General features: G+C 45.4%; 1 protein-coding gene across 3 annotated transcripts in view; it reads right to left on the bottom strand.

Annotated features, from left to right (window-relative positions):
* Positions 1-20,150, bottom strand: part of rad51b (RAD51 paralog B) — a 465,368-nt gene that overhangs the window by 175,695 nt on the left and 269,523 nt on the right. For all 3 annotated transcript variants that reach the window (XM_080203004.1, XM_080203005.1, XM_080203006.1), the window contains exon 8: positions 165-261. In XM_080203004.1, the coding sequence (XP_080059130.1) occupies positions 165-261 (97 nt within the window). The remainder of the gene's footprint in view (positions 1-164; positions 262-20,150) is intronic.

Genomic DNA, 20,150 nt, shown 5'->3' with positions numbered 1-20,150 from the left:
CATTTCACTGGTTGTAAAGTACTTTGGGTTGTCATGAGATTGTGAAGGACATTACATAAATGTAATATTATCTTTTTGGCACTGAATTGACCCATGAGGCAATTGGAGCCAGCAATAGGTTTCAGTCATCTATTAATGGAAAGGACATGGAAAGCAGCTCTTACCCTCAGTCAGGAGTGAAGCATCTATACCAGAGCCTGGCACAGAGCAGGCAGCACGATTGGGACTCAGCCTTGTTGTGATCTGGTTTGTCAGGATGACCTGCAGAGAAAGTAAGTAGTAGAGTTACGCCAGGGAATGTCACACCTCTCTCCGTCCTCCCACAGGCAAGGCTGTGCACTAGCTGCCTCCAAAAATCATAACTTCATGCAAATCGCTGTTCCCTCTGTAATCTATGGTCAACAAGGTGTTATCATTAGGAAACAAAACGCCACCTTCCTTTCAGAAACACTGGGGGGGGAAATTAATGCCGCTCCATGGCACGTTTGGTGGCAGGAGCGTTTAATTAGGTGGGAGGATGGCAGACAGGGATCCAGCCAGCTTCCTGCCTCCAACCTGATTAAGACTGGTAAAGAGATCAAGGGTTGCGGAAAAAAGTGGGAGAATGGGGTTGAGAAACTTATCAGCCATGACTGAATGGCAGAGCAGACTCAACAGGCCGAATGGCCTAATTCTGCTCCTATATCTTGTGGTCTAAGTCTGTGATGGAGGGTGTCCATGGATACCTCCTCACTAATTGAAACCATTATGTGGATAATTGGTGCGAGCACAACAAGCAAAGCCACGTGCAATGTCTTGAGGTCCTCAAAGGGATCCCTCGTTCAGAGAAACTTATTCCTGATTGAGGGTTCTGGCATCCAGGGGCTGTGAGGGAGTTGCTGCTGATAACAATTCACTGCCCTAGCTGGCTGCCAGACCCCCCTGCTCCCCCCACCCCCTGCAAGTTTAGTCTCAGTAGTTGCTATCACCTCCCTGCTGGCGCTGCTATTCAATGAGGTGCCAGTTCTGTTTATCTGGTAGCTCTCAGACACTGGGGACCCCACTCTCAAAAAAGGCTCTTAATGTGAGAGGCCTTCCCTGAAAAAGGTGAAGTAGGGGCTCTCTAACTGTAAGGTGACACCCCCATCACCTCCACTAGATACCACCTCGATTCACAGGTCAGAGGCAGCACAGGGTAAATACAGAGTAGATTTTCCTCTACACCAGGTTTGTCCAGTCTTTTCACATGTGGGCCACATTTCAATTTTTCTCACAACGAGAAACGATTTTGAAAAGAGGTTTGACACAACGTTAAGCATGAATTTTTTAAGAAAAGCTCATGTAGGAAAAGAAACAACTTAATGAGCAAAGAATATGTCAACAACAAATTGATCATTTAAAGGATGACTATTAGAGTGAGAAAGGGTGAGGGTGCATGTACCCAGCTAACTCCAAGGCTCGGGAGAGAGGGTCCGTGCACCATCTGTAACTCATGCACTCACTGACTGACTCATTCACTCATTGATGTGATATGGAGTTGCTGTCGTTGGACTGGAGTAGGTGCAGTAAGTAATCTCACAACACCAGGTTAAAGCCCAACAGGTTTATTTGGTAGCTCAAACTTTCAGAGCACTGCCCCTTCAACAGGTGAATTAAGAGTTCTATTCACAAAGAGGGCATATATAGACACAAACGCAATTACAAGATAAAGGTTGGAATGCGAGTCTTAACAGGTAATCAAGTCTTTACAGATGCAGACATTACGAATGGAGAGAGAGTTAAGCACAGGTTAAAGAGATGTGTATTGTCTCCAGCCAGGACAGTTAGTGAGATTTTGCAAGCCCAGGCAAGTCGTGGGGGTTACACATAGTGTGACATGAACCCAAGATCCCAGTTGACGCCACTCTCATTAGTGCGGAACTTGGCAATCAGTTTCTGCTTAGCGATTCTGCGATGTCGTATATCATGAAGGCCGCTTGGTGAACACTTACCTGAAGATCAGAGGCTGAATGCCCTTTCACTGCTGAAGTGTTCCCTGAGAGGAAGAGAACACTCCTGCCTGGTGATTGTTGAGCGCTGTCCATTCATCCATTATGGTAGCGTCTGCATGGTCTCGCCAACATACCAAGCCTTGGGACATCCTTTCCTGCGGCATATCAGGTAGACAACATTGGCCGAGTCACTGGAGTATGTACCGTGTACCTAGTGGATGGTGTTCTTACATGAGATTATGGCATCTGTGTTGACGATATGGCATGCCTTGCAGAGGTTGCTGTGACAGGGTTGTGTGGTGTCGTGGTCATTGTTCTCCTGAAGGCTGGGTAGTTTGCTGCAGACAATGGTCTGTTTAAGTTTGTGCGATTATTCGAAGGCAAGAAATGGAGATGTGTGGATGGCCTTGGCGAGGTGTTCATCTTCATCAATGACATGTTGAAGGCTCCGGAGAAGATGTCGTAGTTTCTCTGCTCCGGGGAAGTACTGGACAATGAAGGGTACTCTGTCCACCGTGTTTGTCTTCTGAGGAGGTCAGTGCGGTTTTTCACTGTGGCATGTCAGAACTGTCGATCGATGAGTCAAGTGCCTTATCCTGTTCTTACTGGGGCATCTTTCAGCGTCTGGAGGTGGCTTTGCAATCCTCCTCATCTGAGCAGATCCTCTGTATATGGAGGGCTTGTGCGTAGGGGATGGCTTCTTTAATGTGCTTAGGGTGGAAGCTGGAGCAATGGAGCATCGTGAGGTTATCCGTGGGCTTGCGATACAGTGAAGTGCTGAGGTGACTGTCCTTGATGGAGATGCGTGCGTTCAAGAATATTCATGGTGAGTCTGATGCTGGGATGGAACTTGTTGATGTCATCATATAGTTGTTTCAGTGATTGTTCACCATGAGTCCAAAGGAAGAAAATGTCATCGAAGTACCTAGTGTACAGCATCAGTTGAAGGTCCTGTGCGTTAACGAGGTCTTGTTCATACCTGTGCAGTGACGAGGACTTGTTCGCACTGGTGCGGTGCATGCACACGCATGAATACCTCTCTCTCTCACACACGCACACATACTCCCCTCATAGACACGTACACATAACCCTCACATACATTTACCCCACAGTCAAGCCACACAAGGATACACCCCACATACACACTTTCACCCCACACACATAAATACACAAACACACCCACTGAGCCACCCTCACACCCACCATTACTCCTCACACTCTTTCCCTCACTAACATGCTCTCATTCAATCAACCAGTCATCAACTCTCAAACTCACCCATCCATCCTCACTTACTACATTGGCTGAGAGTTGGTGTGGAGAGTGGAAGAGGAAGCTGGAATGAAGCTTGAGGCCTAGCGGTGCTGGTATATAAGAACATCAAGAACCAAGTGCATCTCAGGCAGAATTTGCAGATCACAGCCAGAGTCAGACCAAAATACAGGGAGCAGGGTGAAAATGACAAAGCATGGTAACCAGAGGTCTCACGTGCTCCATAGTCTCTCAATCTTCACATACTTACGGTTACTAGTATTACAGTTCCTCCAAACACAGCGTCTCCCATATTTACTGCTGATTGTATTCAATGAATGCATGATACTAGGAAGTCCTGTAGAACAAAGAGACCATGGTGTGTTTGTCCATAGCTCTCTGAAGGTGGAAGGGCATGTAAGTAGGGTGGTGAAAAAGGCAAATGGAACACTTGCCTCTATCAATTGAGGTGTGGTAACCAAAGCAGGGAGGTCATGTTGAAGTTGTATAGAACTTTGGTGAGTACTGTGTGCAGTTTTGGCCACCACATTATCGGAAGGATGTGATTGCACAGGAGGGAATGCACAGGAGATTCACCAGGATGCTGCCTGGATGGAACATTGTGAAGGGAGGTTGGATAGGCCTCGGTTATTTGCTTGGAGCAGAGAAGATGAAGAGGTGACCTGATCGAGGTGTAGAAGATTATGAGGAACGTGGACAGAGTGGATAGGGAACAGCCATTCCCCTTAGTTGAAGGGTCAGTTAAGAGGAGACATAGGTTCAAGGTGAGGGGCAGGGGATTTAGCGGGGTATGCAAGAAAAGAATCTTCTTACTCAAAGAGTGGTGACAGACTGGAATGCACTGCCTGGGAGGGTGGTAGAAGCAGGTACCTCACATCCTTTGAAAGCTACCTGGATGAGCACTCGGCACGTCATAACATTCAGGGCTGTGGGTTAAGTGCTGGTAAATGGGATTAGGTAGGAGGGCAGGTGTTTCACACATGTCAGCGCAGACTCGATGGGCCAAAGGGCCTCTTCTGCATTGTATGATGCAATGATTGGTTCAACCTATCAGCACCTACAGAATGTCACTGGATGAGCAGTCAGTCACCTGTTGAAATCTTCAAACTCACTGACCCTCTCACCGCCATTTTCAACAATCGATTCATGGGCCACATTGAGGGACTTCCAACCTGCTGGCTAAGGTAAGAAAAGCATGTTCTACACTGTCCCACCAAACACTCCCAGGTCAGGTACAGTACAGGTTGCGTACAAAGTAAAACGCCCTCTGTGCTGACAAAAACTCTCAGGCGGGATATAGAATCAGGTAAAAGCAGAGTTGATCTCCCTCAAAACTGCTCCAGGTCAACCATAACACAGGTTAGACTGAAAGTAAAGTTTCTTCTAAATCATTCCATCAGGTATTCCCAGGTGAGGTACAACATGGTTTAATACTGAGCAAACTTGCCTCTGAGTCTATACACTCCCACCAACGTACCTCACCACCAAAACTCCAAATAAGAATCCCTGAAGACTATTTCCATTTCTCACAAGCATCCGTTGGCTGAAGTGAGATGGGAAATCAGGAGACAATTTCATCCTGGTGAATTTGCATCCAATTGGAATGCAGGCTGTCCAATTTCTTTATACACAAGCTCATTTCAAAGGTGTGGATTTGATAAGAAAATGACACAATTTGCATTTTTTAGCACTGCTGCCACACAGAGCCAGGGACTTAGGTTCAACTCCGGCATCAGGTCACTGTCTGTGTGGAGTTTGCATTTTCTCCCCATGTCTGCATGGGTTTCCTCTGGTTTCCTCCAAAGATGTGTGGTTAGGTTGACTGGCCATGCTAAAGTGATCCCAGGGGATTAGCAGGGTGGATATGTGGGGTTGCGGGAATGGAGCCTGGGTGGGATTGCGGTTAGTGCAGACCCAATGGGCCAAATAGCCTCTTCTGCGCTGTAAAGATTCTGTAATTTAAGCTGTTTGGCCAACTATGAATGGCACTTATCCTATTTTGGGCCAAACAAGTGAACTAAATTAACAAATTAAGGGATAAATAAAAAGAGGTGCCCTTAAAGGGATATTGCATCAAAGTAGACAGAATCTCAAAGGAAATTTTAAACAAAGATGAAAATGTGATTAAAGGGGGCCAATTAAATGCCCCAATCCTTGTGGTGCTCACCAGGCATGGAAAGCCTGTATTGTGCTGGTGGACACCACCTGCTTGCTCTCCAGGGACAGCCGGATGTGAAAATAGCCGTGGAAGAGTGGCAGACAGTCAGGCTGGACGACACTCTCAATCGTCCGCTGCCTAAATCTGTTGATGACAGGTTTGGCCAGGACCAAGAGCAGGTTCACAAGAAGATCCCCTTCCTGCAATGGGTGCCTGAAGATCAGGAGCATGGGGTTGAAGTGCAAACAAGACTAAACTAACAGGTTCTTTTAATAACTGAAAAGGGGGCTATAACAACTTACATAAGCATGGTCCACCTACTCCATAAGGCTGCAAAAAGTGCAGACACCTTGGAACTCCGTGAACTCACGCATCCTATGGTTGTGGGGCACTGCTGCATGCAGCACCGTCCACCCCAGTTCCTTGATGCGAAGATAGAGGACTCTGGCAGAGACAGTCCTCCACCAGGGACATCCACCTCGGTGCCATGCGAAAAGGCACAGAGGACATTTCGTGTGGCTGGTTCAGGTTGTGGTGCTCCAGTTCCTGAAAGAGGGTTCAGGGCTTGGGAACAATGTGCATGTATGTAGCACCTTCAACATCCCAAAAGTATCACAGGGGCATTTATCAGCCAAAACATTGAGCCATTAAGATGATGTTAGGATAAGTGATGAATGAAATAGATTTGAATCAGTTTCTTAAAAGAGGATAGAGAGGCTGAGAAGTTGAGGAGGAAATTCCAGAAATTGCCTGTGGACAGCAGAAACACACTGACAATGGTGCAGCAATTAACATCTGGAATGCTTCGATGGTAAGATTTGGAGAAGCACAGAAATCCTGAAGGGTTGTAGGGATTAATGGAGATAGGGAGGGGCAAGGCAAGGCCAAGGAGAGATTTGAACACGAGTAACTCACAGTGCAAAGCAACTTTTAATTGGCAACCTCAGGAAATTAGACAGACGAAAGCAGTTCTTTGCACGCGATCCAACAGATGTCACGGGCACATGATCATCTAAGACAAACCGCGCAGCTGAAAGGTTCACCGCTCAAAGCATGAAACTATGAACACCAAAGCCAGAGCAAAGGCGGAAGCAGTGTGGCTTTGCAAATGGAGCGCATTTGTGACCACAACATTCACAGTCAAGAGAGAGAGAGAGAAACCGAGCCAAACTAACTTGGTGCATTCACATTGTCGTTCAATGTGTCCGTCAAAGAAGAACAAACAAAATGGCTTCACTCAAGCTCCACTTTCTGGTGGGGACAGCGTTCCTCATTTTAAAAAGTTATGTTCTCCCTCCAACAACAACATAGCTCCTTTAACACTGTAAACCATTCCAAGGCACTTCAGTCCAGTGACCCTTTGTTGTACTCTCTCTCTAAGGCAAATATATTGTTCCTTTTATAAGGAGACAAAACTGTACATCGCACTCCAGTTGTGGTCTCATGGAGGCCTTTATAATTGCAGTAATATTCATTCTAATATTCTAATCCTTTGATAATAAAGGCCAACACACCAGTTATTTCCTATTTGATTATGCCACCTGCATGCTAACTTTCTGTGATTCATGTATAAGGACATTCAGTTCCCACTGAATACCAACATTTCAATGACCAATTACAAATATTCTGCTTTTCTATTTGTCCTCTGAAAATGAATCATTTCACCCTTCCCCCATGTTACAATATACTCCATCTCCCACATTCTTGCCCAATCACTTATCAAGTTTATATCCCTTTTGTAGTTGTTTTATATTTTGTGCCTCAGAGCTATGAAATGACTCACCAGGTTATTTGTGTGTGATAGGAAATTATTTACAAGGTTTTTTTTTAATGTCTGCTCATAGTTGATTTGCTTCCAGCAACTCCTACAGTTTGTTTACTTTTCTGAGTCCAGTTGCATGCTTAACCAATCAAGCACAGTGAGCATTAATCATAAACAGACTCACAAAATCAAACATAGTACCGTTGCATAACTGAATGCTACAGTAGCCTTTTTTTGCTCACACCTTCCTCATTTAGCTTTGTACCATCTGCAAACTTGGGTAAACTATACTTAGTCCCACATCTAAATCATTAATATAAATTTGAAATAGCTGAGGCACTGCGCCGCTCCTTGTGACATTCTGCAAATGAGCCATTTAGGTTTTCCATTCATTGTCCAATCCTTAATCCATGCCAATACATTATCACCAATTCCATGCGTTCTCTGTTCATTTAACAACTTGCGCGACATCTTACTAAATGCATTCTGCCAGTACAAATATACTATGTTCCCTGGTTATCCCACCCTCCGTCTACCCTGCTAGTCACACCCTTAAATACTCTAAGTTTTGTCAAGAGGTATTTCCCTTTCATAAAACTGAGTTGGCTGTCTTATCACATGTGATTTTCCAGGTGCCCTGTTACCACATTCCTAATAATAGTTTCTAGCATTTTCTTTGGGCTGACTGGCTGGGGACATCCCAAGGTACTATAGAAAAAACAGTATTGATTTTTCTGCCCTGTGAAACACTTTGGAATATTTTTACTATATGAAAGGGGCCATATAATTGTGAGTATGATGGGTGCTACTCGTCCAGCAGAGCTCCTGTGGTGCTGCTTAAAGTTAATGCCCACCAAAGGAATTTGCAATCAGGTTAATTGATCTCCCCACGATAGTGAGTTGTTATGGTTTAAAATTAATTACCTGGAAGGGTGGTGGAAGCAGATTCAATTGTAACTTTCAAAAGAGAACCAGTGGCCCAGAGGCACAGTGGTTAGCACTGCTGTCTCACAGCTCCAGGTGCCTGGGTTCAATTCCCAGCTTGGGCCACTGTCTGTGTGGAGTTTGCACGTTCTCCCTGTGTCCGTGTAGGTTTACTCTGGTTTCCTCCCACAGTCCAAAGATGTGTGGATTAGGTGCGTTGGCCATGCTAAATTGGCTTTTAGTGTCCTGGGATGTGTAGGTTAGAGGGATTAGCAGGGTAAATATGTGGGTTTACAGGGATAGGACCTAGGTGGGATTGTTGTCAGCATGGACGCAATGGGCCAAATGGCCTCCTTTTGCATTGTGGGGATTATGTGATTCTAATATTTGAAGAGCAGAAAATTGTAGGGCTATGGGGAAAGAGGAGTGGTATGAGATTCAATGGATGATTCTTTCAATGAGCCAACATTGGCACAATGAGTTGAATGGCCTCCTCTTGTGCCGTAAGATTCTGGGATTCTCAGTGTGTTGTTTTAATTTAATCCTGAGCAACAAATAAATAGCCTTTTGCTTGCCAACAGCTGTTTGGGAATTAAGTTATTTACATATCAAACATAAGGAAAACATTTCCGCACTCAAGAAGGAAAAGCAGCTTTTTACTATCAATATATTTAGGGTATGGACTTCTGTACTAAAAAACATACATAACAAAAATAAACTTTAACAAAAGGCCAATCAAAGTTTTTCTTTGTTTCTCTGCAACGGGGCTAAAGAAAATCCACACTTAAATCTACAAAAACATTTGATATTTTTGTAGCTTTCAACGTTGAGTTGAACAACTTCTAATTCTAACTGGGCCGTTATAAAGCAGTCAGGGTCCTTGTCTTTGGGACACACCAAAGACAAAAGCAAGAAGTTGAGCTAATCCTTTATAAAGCACTGTTAGGCCCCACCTGGAGGATTGTGCCCAATTGTGAGCACCATACTTTAGGAAGGATGACAAGGCTGAATGTGGAAATTAGAAGTAATCAGGAATGAGTGACTTTAGTTAAGTGGAGAACATAAAGAAGCTGGGGTTGTTCTCTTCACAACAGGCAAGGTTAAGAGGAAACTTAACAGAGGTGTTCAAAATTGTGAGGGTTTTTTAATCAAATAAACAAATAAAACAAAGCTTTTGGTTGCCAGAGGAACTGATTTAAGATAGTTGGGCAAAAGGGTCAGAGACGAGAGCAAGTTTTTTAACACAGGCAGCTATGATCGAGATTGCATAGCCCAGAATTACAGCTTCAATCATAACTTTTCACAGGGAAATTGGTTAATACTGAGTTGGGATTAATTGGATAGCTCTTTCAGAGGGTGGAATATGGTCCTACGGCCTACTTCTGTGCTGTAAGATTTGATGATTCCAATCATCTTTTCCATTTTCTCGAAGAGTTAGAATCAGAGAAACCCCACAGTGCAGAAAGAGGCCATTTGGTCCATCGAGCCTGCACCAAGCACAATCCCACCCATTCCCCACTCCCATATCCCCACATATTTACCCGCTAATCCTTCGAATCTACACATCTCAGAACACTAAGGGACAATTTTAGCATGGCCAATCTAACCCGCATATCTTTGGACTGTGGGAGGAAACCGGAATACCCTGAGGAAACCCATGCAGACATGAGGAGAATGTGCAAACTCCACACAGACAGTGACCCAAGCTGGGAATCGAACCCAGGTCCCTGGAGCTGTGAAGCACCAGTGCCAACCACTGTGCGTCAGTAACGGTTCTGCTTTACTGTCTGGATCCATTTTTGTTTCTTTACTTGCCCTTTCCACCATCATCCCTTTAAATCATTTCTGCCTCCATCCTGTCTCCTTTGCTCTTTCCCCTTGCTCTCTGTCATAATGGAACTCCTGACGGCCAAATAGCCGGTAAAGTAACAACTATTTATTTACAGGAAGGCTATTTACAAGAGTTGTTTACAGCAAAACAACAGCACTACAGCACTATCATAACCCATTTGTCCAGGCCCCAAAATGCAGCTTGGAAAGCCCATTCACCAGCTCCAAACGCTGCTGTCCCATTGATCAGGGAGTTTCATGGTCCCCAAGGTTTGCCAAAACCTTGAACAAAAAGATCACATGGTCTCCCAATGTTGCTGTGAAAATCTGTCTTTCAGTTTTGATGAAAGGCCGTCAATCTTTTTTGTAAATTAATTCATTTATGAGATCAGGGTACCATGGGCAAGGCCAGGATTTTTCATCCAGCGTTAATTGTTCCTGAGTAGATGGTTAACCACCTTCTTGGGCTACCATAGTCTGTATAACTACACTGTCAGTATCATTAGGAAGCAAGTGCCAGGATTTTGCCCCAATGATCTATTTTCAAGTCAGGATGGTTTATGGCTTGGAGGGGAACTTGAGAAGTGGTGGGGTTTCCGTGGGTCTGCTGCCTTTGTTGTTTTAGATGGTAGAGATTACAGATTTGTAGGTGCTGTCAATGAAGCCATGGCAATTTTGGTAGGAATAATGTAGTGGCACGCATGGCACTAAGTTCACTCCAGCTTTCTGTGGGGCAATCCATTCCCAAAGTTCTCCACCTCCCTAAAAGTTGATTTCCCTTAAGTGTCTATCCAATTTCCTTTTGAAACTACTGGTTGTTTCTGTTTCTAAAACTCTCATTAAAAAAAATTCTTCCTCATATGCCACCCTGGTTTCTTTTGCCAACATCTTAATTCTGTGGCTGTAATTCCTTGTGCCATCACCTATTGGGAACATGAGGGACAGGAAAAAGGCCTCTGGTCCATCTGTGGGCCAACGTATCTGCTCTCCACCCCACCTAAATCACCTGGGAGATTTGAAAACCACAGGTCAATTTGGAGGTGGGGGGGGGAGCGGTCGAAGCCTGGGGAAATTCCTCTCCAACATCCTGACGCAGTCAAAGCTAGTTCAGGAGATTATATGTTTTAACTTTCAAATTTACCTCTGGAGAGTTCATGCTTCAACGTGCATTGATGTTTGTACAAAAAAGATAAGTTACTTAAAGTACTTTCCCTGGGGTTTTGCTCTCTACAGTTTTTCACTGGAAGTGGTGGAACAAACAAAGAGCACATTCACGTCAATCTCAAAGCCAATCGTAGGAAAACATTCAAGAAGTTATTTGAACAGATGCATGCAGGGAATGGAATCTCTTCAGTCAGCAATTATCCACTTTACTGACCCATGTGCCTCACGTTTGATTCAAACAGACCTCACTTTCTCATTGCGATTTGTGGCTGATCTGTGAATATGAAATTTGAGTTAATCAGGTGTTAGATTTGGCAGAATTTTCCATTCTGGAGACTATGTCTGGTGGTGGGCGGGAAAGTTGGCGTGATTCTTGCTGACCAGGCTGCACGCACACGATCCTCCGCTGATTAGCTCATTAATTACACATCCACGAGGAGCTCGTCAAATTTCGTGGTGGAGCAGGTAGGAAGTCAGCGGCCACAGTGTTGCCTCATGGGGTTAAAGGACCTGGCGCCATATTTAACGGGCACCCAGACAGACATTCAACCAAAGCAGGCCAGGGGCTCTGTATTCCTCCTCCAAAGTCCTTGCAGCCGCACCTCATTCTGGTGAAGCTGACAGATGTGAGCAACCACATCCCAACCACAAAGAATGTTCCTTATGGTGGGGGAATCCAGAACTAGGACTCATAGTTTGAGGATAAGGGGTAAACTTTTTAGAACTGAGATGAAGAGAAGTCTCTTCAACCAGAGGGTGGTGAATGCATGGAATTCACTACCACAGAATGTAGTTGAGGCCAAAACGTTACTGGATTTCAAGAAGAAATTACACACAGCTCTTGGGGCTAAAGGAATCAAGGTGTGGGGGGGGAAGGGGGAATCAGGATATTGAATTCGATAATCAGCCATGATCAAAATGAATGGTGAAACGGGCTTGAAGGCCAAATGGCCAACTTCTGCTCCTAGTTTTTACGTTTCTATCCAATTGCATTTGAGCAAGCCTTTCAGAAGTCCAGCACTGCCTTCCTCTTATCTCTGAGAAGAGCACCACCAGCGACATACCCATGGTCAGGCCAATGCTCACTGCTCACGGCTACAGTGGTCCATGTTCACCAACCACCTACTCTTTCGAGATGCTCTGACCCTTGCTTCTTCTGTTCCTGTGCCAATACCTGTTCCTGGTACTGAGAGGTGGTACCAGGGCAGGGTTGCCTAGAGCCTGCACCATCGACATTTCAACGGATGTATGAACGAATTGAAGTACTACATTACTTCACAGGTTTCCCACCATCTCAAAGCTACCAAGTTAGTGCTACATCTTTCACCTTGCCTTCATCTAGACATGGCACCCCCACCCCTGCCAGATAAAGTACATCCTGGAGAATCAGAGTTGGATGTTCCTCCCATTCATACGTGAATGCCTATGGAGACATTGTTCTTTGACCAGGCCGATGAGAGCCATGTACAAGAAGCCTTCCACTGACACTATTCCACTTGTCTTCAGCACCCTCAAACTCCACAGAGACCACTGCCTTGGCAGCACAGAAAGGCTAACCACATGAACCCTTGTCAGCCAATACTATTCACTCAGAAAGATGGGGGTTTGGAGTCACGAGTTGGCTATCCTCCACTCAAGAAGGGAGGGAGGTTGATGCCTTGGAAGCATCAACTGCCTTCCTTCCTTTCATCTGACTACAGCCGAAGGTAAAAGGCACAGAATGATCAGCAGCCCCACATCTTGCTGGGATCTCCATGTGGAACCCAGGAACAAATCTGAAGCAGTGCGCCTTCACCATAGCGAGAGCACAATTGAGCATGGTCGACATCCAGTTCCCTCATAAATAATACAATGTCCTTTAGTTGGCCACCTCCACCTTCCTAAAACAACTCACTGACTGATCAACTGCATGGTCAAGATCAAATTAGAAAAATGGTGCACAACACCTTTCAAACTGATTCTCTGTCATCCATCAATCTCCCCCCATCACCACAGACCACCCAATATTACCATTCTTCTCCACTCTATCACCCTTGTACCTCCCCCCATTACTCCGGACCCTATCGTGATCCACCTGCTCTTCCCTTCTCTTAAAAGCAACACCCGTTACCATACCCACTATCACCTTGCCCCTTCCTGGTTTTCGGGCCGCCACCCCACCTCCCCCCCCCCCCCCCCCCCGCTTTTAACTCCACGCTCACAATGAGGGTTCACCTGGCAGACTCTCATCCTGGATCTGCCATGCTACTATATGCCACTCGTCACTCTGACTATTCAGTCCTATCACCAGTCCATTTGTTCCCTCCCTCAGGAGCCTATTATCAGCATCACCCTCTGAAACACTCTTCCCACACCAACCTCACCCTTCCCAGACACTCACCCTAACCATCCCCAGGGAAGCCCCACTCCCCCAACCTCCAGATTTTCCCTCCTCCCCAATTCCAGCCTTGACACTGCATTTCCTACCAGCCCTCGAGTGAGGCTCTATGAGGTTGCCAAGGAGGCAAACACAACATCTACTGACCTCAAAGTCGTGGATGAGGTGAAGCTCACCAGGTGCTTACGACTTATATGGCGGTGAAACTCAATTTCCTAGATTCTCGCTGGCAGGAATGTAATTTGGAGGATGAACTGAATTCCAGCAAGGCAGTCTTTTAATTAGCATACATAAGATGCTAATGAGTACAAATGGGGTTCCCAACATTGTTCGCCAGGAAACCTGACCTGCCTTTAACCCACCTCCCCCATCAGAGTCAGGAAAACAAAATTCCAAACTAATTTTCTGCCGGGGTAGAGGAAAACGGGCTTTCTCACACCATTGGCGAACGTTGAAAATCTTATCCCCTGTATAAACAAATTCCAGTCTCCAGCGTGGGGCTGTATATAACATTTTCCAGCCTGTGTTTTATCCTGCTCATGGCATATTCCAGCTTGTGTGACATTTTATACATAATAAATCTACTGCCAGCTAAACATTTGAATGTACAGGCAGAATTAGACCCGAGAGAGATACCCACTTGCCAAGATTAAACTTTGGATGTATTTGGCACAGTAGATCTTCTCCCATCCCACACTCCCAGTAAAATTCTTCAGGTTCTGGCTGACTGCATTGCAGCAGCTTATAAAAATCCTGACACAATGCCCTGTCTTTTCTCGAATGAAAAAATATCCCAAGGGCTTTTTGCAGAGTGTTTTGAGTTCACTCTTTGGCCAACTTCTGGTGTTCAGTGGGCCTGAAGGAATGCACCACGCCCAGGCAGTATCTCGCTCTCCGCAACTGGGTGGAGGCTTCACCTCTAGAAGCAGCCTGTAAGAATGGAACCGTGCAGCAGCCTGTGTGCAATTGTGTGCTAGACCACAGCTATCAGGGCCATAAAAATAAGGCAGTTACTCATAATCAAGTAAGGAACTCAGGAGAAACTTGCTTATCCAAAGTGTAGTTCGAATGTAGAATGCACTACCACATGCAAGTGTTGGAGTTAGCAGCATAGATGTATTTAAGGGGAAACTGGATCCTGAATCCTGACCACAGATTGCTCAAGGATGGCGGGTAACTACAATACCCGCAATCCTCTACGCTTCAGGTATAGTTTTACTGAGTGGACTGCGAATATGCCAAGGCTGCATGACTTTCTGGAGGCATCGGCACCCTCTTGTTTGAACATTGGCTGAAGCAAAACAGGAGAGCAAAATGTCCCTGTGATTTCCTCCAGTTTGATCATAGGGGTATCTGGAAGAATTAAATTCTTGGCGTCTCCAGGACAATCCAGGAGAGTTGTCAGCTTCATGCTGGCCAAAGATACACTGCGCATAAGGTGCTGGTGGCACCAACACAACTAAACCCAATGTGAAGGCAACTTGAAAGTGGAGACAGGAACCAATAATGCATTTGTACACCATCTTTGAAGCCATCAGGACATCCTGAAAAGCTTCACAGCTGGCAGTGTATTCACAAAATGCAGTCACCCTTATTCTGTAAATAAATGTGGTAGCCAATTTGTGGACAGCAAGATCCCACAATTAATAACCAGTTGAATTATCTGTTCATCTGCTTGAGTCATTTTTGCTATCAAATAAAACTTGGTCAGGATATCAGGGTATGATAAGAGACTGGCAACTGACATGAAGGACATCCAAAATTCTTCTATAGACATATAAATACTGAAAGGATAATAGAGGGGGGATGGGGGGAGATTAGGGACTCAAAAGGGATCTATACACAGAGACCAAGGAAACGCCTGAGGTATTGAGTACTTTGCATCTGTCTTTACAAAAGATGTTTCTGCCAAATTAATAGTGAGAAAGTGGGTATTGCATATACTGGATGGGCTACAAGTTGATAAAGAGGAATTATTGGAAAAGCTGGCTGTAAGGTTAAAGTTGAAGTTTATTTATTAGTCACGAGTAGACTTATATTAACACTGCAATGAAATTACTGTGAAAATTCTCTAGGTCGCCACACTCCAGTGCCTGCTCAGGTACACTGAGGGAGAATTTAGCATGGCCAATGCACCTAACCAACACGTCTTTCGAACTGTGGGAGGAAACTGGAGCACCCGGAAGAAACCCATGCAAACACGGAGAGAACATGTAGTCTCCTCACAGACAGTGACCCAAGCCAGGAATCGAACCCAGGTCCCTGGTGCTATGAGGCGACAGTGCTAACCGCTGTGCCACCTCGACCATGCTGTATTTGAAATTGAAAAGACTCCAGGGCCAGCTGAGCTACATGCAAAGATGCTGAGGGAAGTAAGGAGGGTAATAGGCAAAGCTACTGATCATAATCATCAAATCCCCCAGAGGTGGTGCCAGAGGACTGGAGAATTGTTCACATTATATCCTTATTCAAGGAAGAGTAATGAGAAATGCAGAGACAAAAAAAAAGTCTAACCTTGATGGGTTAACGTACAGGGTTAATCCAGGACAACATTAACAGTTGCCAGCACAGTTTTTTGATGAGGTAACAGAGAAAGTAGACGAAGGCAATGTGATGTGCATGGAGTTCCAAAAGACAACTGAGAAAAGGCTGAGAATAGGTTTATCAGCAAAATGAAAACCCTTGGAATAAAAGGGACGGTGGCAGGATGGATGTAACATTGGCTAAGTGACAGGGAATTGTTGATTTTTGGATTGGAGGAAGGTATATAGAGGGATTCTCCAGGGCCAGTACTTGAACCTCTGCTTGTTGGACATAAATTAACGACTGAGACTTGAGTGTATAGAACGTACTTCCAAAATGTCCTGGTGACAAAAGAATTGGAAGTTCGTGAACTGAAGAGGAAAGTGATAAACTTCAAGAGGATGTAGACAGGCTGCAGATGGAATTTAATGAAGGGAAATGTAAAGAGATACATTTTGACAGAAACAACAGGGAAAGACAAAAGAAAATGAAAGGGTACAATTGTGAAGTGGGAGCAGAGGGAACTGGGCATTCATGCACACATATTGTTGGAGGTGGCAGAACAAGTGAAAAAGTGGTTAAAAAGGTCTTCAGGATCCTTGGTTTTATAAAAAAAAGGCACACAACCCAAAAACAAGTAGGTTATGATGAATGTGAAGCTCTGGTTTGGCCTCAACGAGAGTATTGTGTTCGATTCTGACCGCCACACCTTAGAAAGGAATTGAAGGTTTCAGCGAGGGTCAGAAAAGATGTACGAGAGTGGTTCCAGCAATAAGGGAATAGATTGGAGCTGGGGTTGTTCTCCTAAGAGGAGAGGATGCTGAGGGGGATTTGGTAAAGTTGTTCAAAATCATGAGATGTCAAGGCTGATTAGATAAGGAGAACCATTCCCAGTGATGGAAGGCTTGAGAACCAGAGGACACAGATTACAGAGAACACATTGGCTCTATTCTCTCCCCACAGATGCTGTCAGACCTGCTGAGACTTTCCAGCATTTTCTGTTTGTGCTGACACAGATTAAAGGTGATTGACAAAACAACTAGAGACAAGACAGAAAAAGGTTTTTATTACACAGCAAGTGGTGAGGCACTGCCTGCGAGTAGCGTTGAAGGCAGATTCAACTGTGAGTTTCAAAGGGGAATTGGAGAAGCAAGTGAAGATAAAGAAATTGAAGGGTTGGGGGAAAGGATGGGGATGTGTGACTGGCTGAAATGCTCTTGCCACGGACTACTGGGCCAAATGGCCTCCATTTTATGATCAGGAAATTCTGTGTACAACATTTCTATACAGCTTTTCACTCTCTTAGGATATCTCAAAGTGCTTCACAGTCGCAGAACTTCTTTCAAAGTCACTTTTTTTTAATGAATGAAACTACACATTTGTGCGCTGTAAGATCCCATAAATAGAAGTGAAGTGAATGATCTGACTCCCAGTTTTTAGTAATACCTTATGAATGAATGTTGGCCAGGACACTACCTTCTATTCTTTCATTGTGTCACAATCATTTACATTTACCTGAGAGGACAGATAGGGCCCTCAATTTAACATCTCATTTGAAAGGCGACACCTCTGACACTGCAGCACTCCCTTGCTGGGAATGTCAGCCTAGACTACCGTGAGAATGAAAAGGAGAATGGTTACTTCCGACTGGATTAAAAAGAAACGCTGTTTGGTGGGTTCAGTAGGTAGGGCACTGCTTACTGAATTTCCACAGAATAGAAAGCCCAAGATTCAATGTCTGTGCTGATTTCAACCGTAGCAGCTGATGGCTTTCTCAACTAGCCTCAGGACCTTGGACTGAGGTGGGGGGAAATCAGCCAAGGTTCCAGTCCCAATCACTAATATTGAGTCAGCCCTGCTGGGATCCTGCAAATCCAGTATCCTGGTCTTGGCAGTCATATAGAACTGGAGAAATAGTGCCTGCCTGAACATAAGAACATAAGAAATAGGAGCAGGAGTGGGCCATCTGGCCCTTCGAGCCTGCCCCACCATTCAATAAGATCATGGCTGACCTGTTGTGGCTCAGTTCCACATTCCCGCCCTCTCCCCACAACCCTTAATCCCCTCTCTTATCAAAAACCCATCAACCCGCGTCTTAAAAATATTTAGCGAGGCAGCCTCCACCACTTCAACGGGCAGAGAATTCCAGAGATTCAACACCCTTTGAGTGAAGAAGTTCTTCCTCAACTCCGTTCTAAACCACCCCCCCTTTATCTTGAGGCTGTGCCCCCTAGTCCTACTGTCCTTTCTGAGCGGGAAGAGTCTCTCCACCTCTATCCTATCCATCCCATTCATCATCTTATACGTCTCAATGAGATCTCCCCTCATTCTTCTAAACTCTAACGAGTACAAGCCTAGTTTATTCAGCCTCTCCTCATAGCTCAACCCCCTCAACTCCGGCATCAGCCTAGTAAACCTCCTCTGCACTCCCTCCAAGGCCAAAATATCCTTGTGTAAGTACGGCGCCCAAAACTGCACACAGTACTCCAGCTGCAGCCTCACCAATGCCCTATACAGCCGCAGCAAGACCTCCCTACTTTTATATTCAATCCCCCTCGCTATGAAGGCCAGCATCCCATTCGCCTTCCTGACCACCTGCTGCACCTGCAAGCTGGGTTTTTGCGACTCATGCACAAGGACCCCAAGGTCCCTCTGCACCCTCGCCTGCTGCAGTTTTTCTCCACGTAAGTAATAATCCTTCCTACCATTATTCCTACCGAAGTGGACCACCTCGCACTTGCCAACATTAAATTCCATTTGCCAGTTCCTGGCCCATTCGCCCAGCCTATCTAGATCCTTCTGCAGACTCTCCACACCCTCCGCGCAATTTGCCATTCCACCAATCTTGGTGTCATCAGCAAATTTTGACACCATACACTCGGTTCCCTCCTCCAGATCATCTATATAAATGGTAAATAGCTGAGGCCCCAGCACGACCCCTGAGGCACTCCACTAGTCACCATCCGCCAATCCGAATAGCACCCATTGACCCCCACTCTCTGCCTCCTATTTGACAACCAGTCCTCTATCCACGCTAACACCCTACCCCCAACTCCATGTCCCCTGACCTTCTGCAATAACCTCTTGTGAGGTACCTTGTCAAACGCCTTCTGAAAATCAAGAAAGACCACATCCACCGGCTCTCCTCTATCCACCGCCCTAGACACATCGTCATAGAACTCCAGTAAATTTGTCAGACATGACTTCCCCTTAACGAAACCGTGCTGCGTCTGCTCTATCAAGCAATTCACCTCAAGATGCCTCACTATTTCCTCCTTGATGACGGATTCTAACATTTTACCTACAACAGACGTTAAACTAACCGGCCTGTAATTCCCCGCATTTTGCCTGGCACCCTTCTTAAACAACAGCATAACATTAGCCGCTTTCCAATCTTCCGGCACTTCCCCGGAATCCAGTGACGTCTGGAAAATAACCACCAAGGCATCCACTATCACTGGGGTGAGGCAATGTAAGGTCCACAGGAACCACTGGAGGTGTAGTACTGATGACATTCCCAGGATGGATGGGGAGTGGAGTGGAACAAGAGGGGAGACAAACTGGCAGGAAAAAAAAACAAATTAGGTTGGTTTCTTTAACCTCAGGCCAAATCAAATAATCCACCTACAGTGGCAAAACCCCTTGCCCAAATGAACATGGGCAACGACAAGAGCAGAACATCTCTGGCTAAGAATACCACTCTTGTCACACTGGTATTTTCAGAATTGCTACAGAAACCATGCCACAGACTTAGGCAGCTTACTTTTCCTGGTCAGGCCATATAGCTCAGAATGAGAGCACTCAGCTGCTAGCTGAGTTCACACAACATTATATATTACTGGTGGGCAAAGTGCCTACAACGCCAGCTTTATCTAAATGTTTACACAGTTTGATTCTCCTGAAACGCCGGCACATTCTTACTCCCAACTCAGGCAGTTAGCACTCCAATGAGAAAGGAAGCAAGTTATCAGAATATAATTTTGGCAGTTCCCCAACCCACTCCTTAATGTATTCACAGCCAGGCTGTTCTATGCACCAGAAATCTACTCAGCCCGCCAGCCCCCACCCCTTGCTGAGTTATCTGGCCTCAGCTGAAGTGGTCAAATTGATGGCAGTGTCCTGAGAAGATCAATCTGTCATTGTGCCCACTGTGCACCACTTTCTGTGCTGTC

Source organism: Carcharhinus amblyrhynchos, chromosome 14 (assembly GCF_965287045.1).
Source record: "Carcharhinus amblyrhynchos chromosome 14, sCarAmb.v2.hapA, whole genome shotgun sequence".
In the NCBI taxonomy this organism is placed as follows: domain Eukaryota; kingdom Metazoa; phylum Chordata; class Chondrichthyes; order Carcharhiniformes; family Carcharhinidae; genus Carcharhinus; species Carcharhinus amblyrhynchos.
Note: the sequence above shows the minus strand (reverse complement) of the source record. Positions and strands in the feature narration are given on the sequence as shown.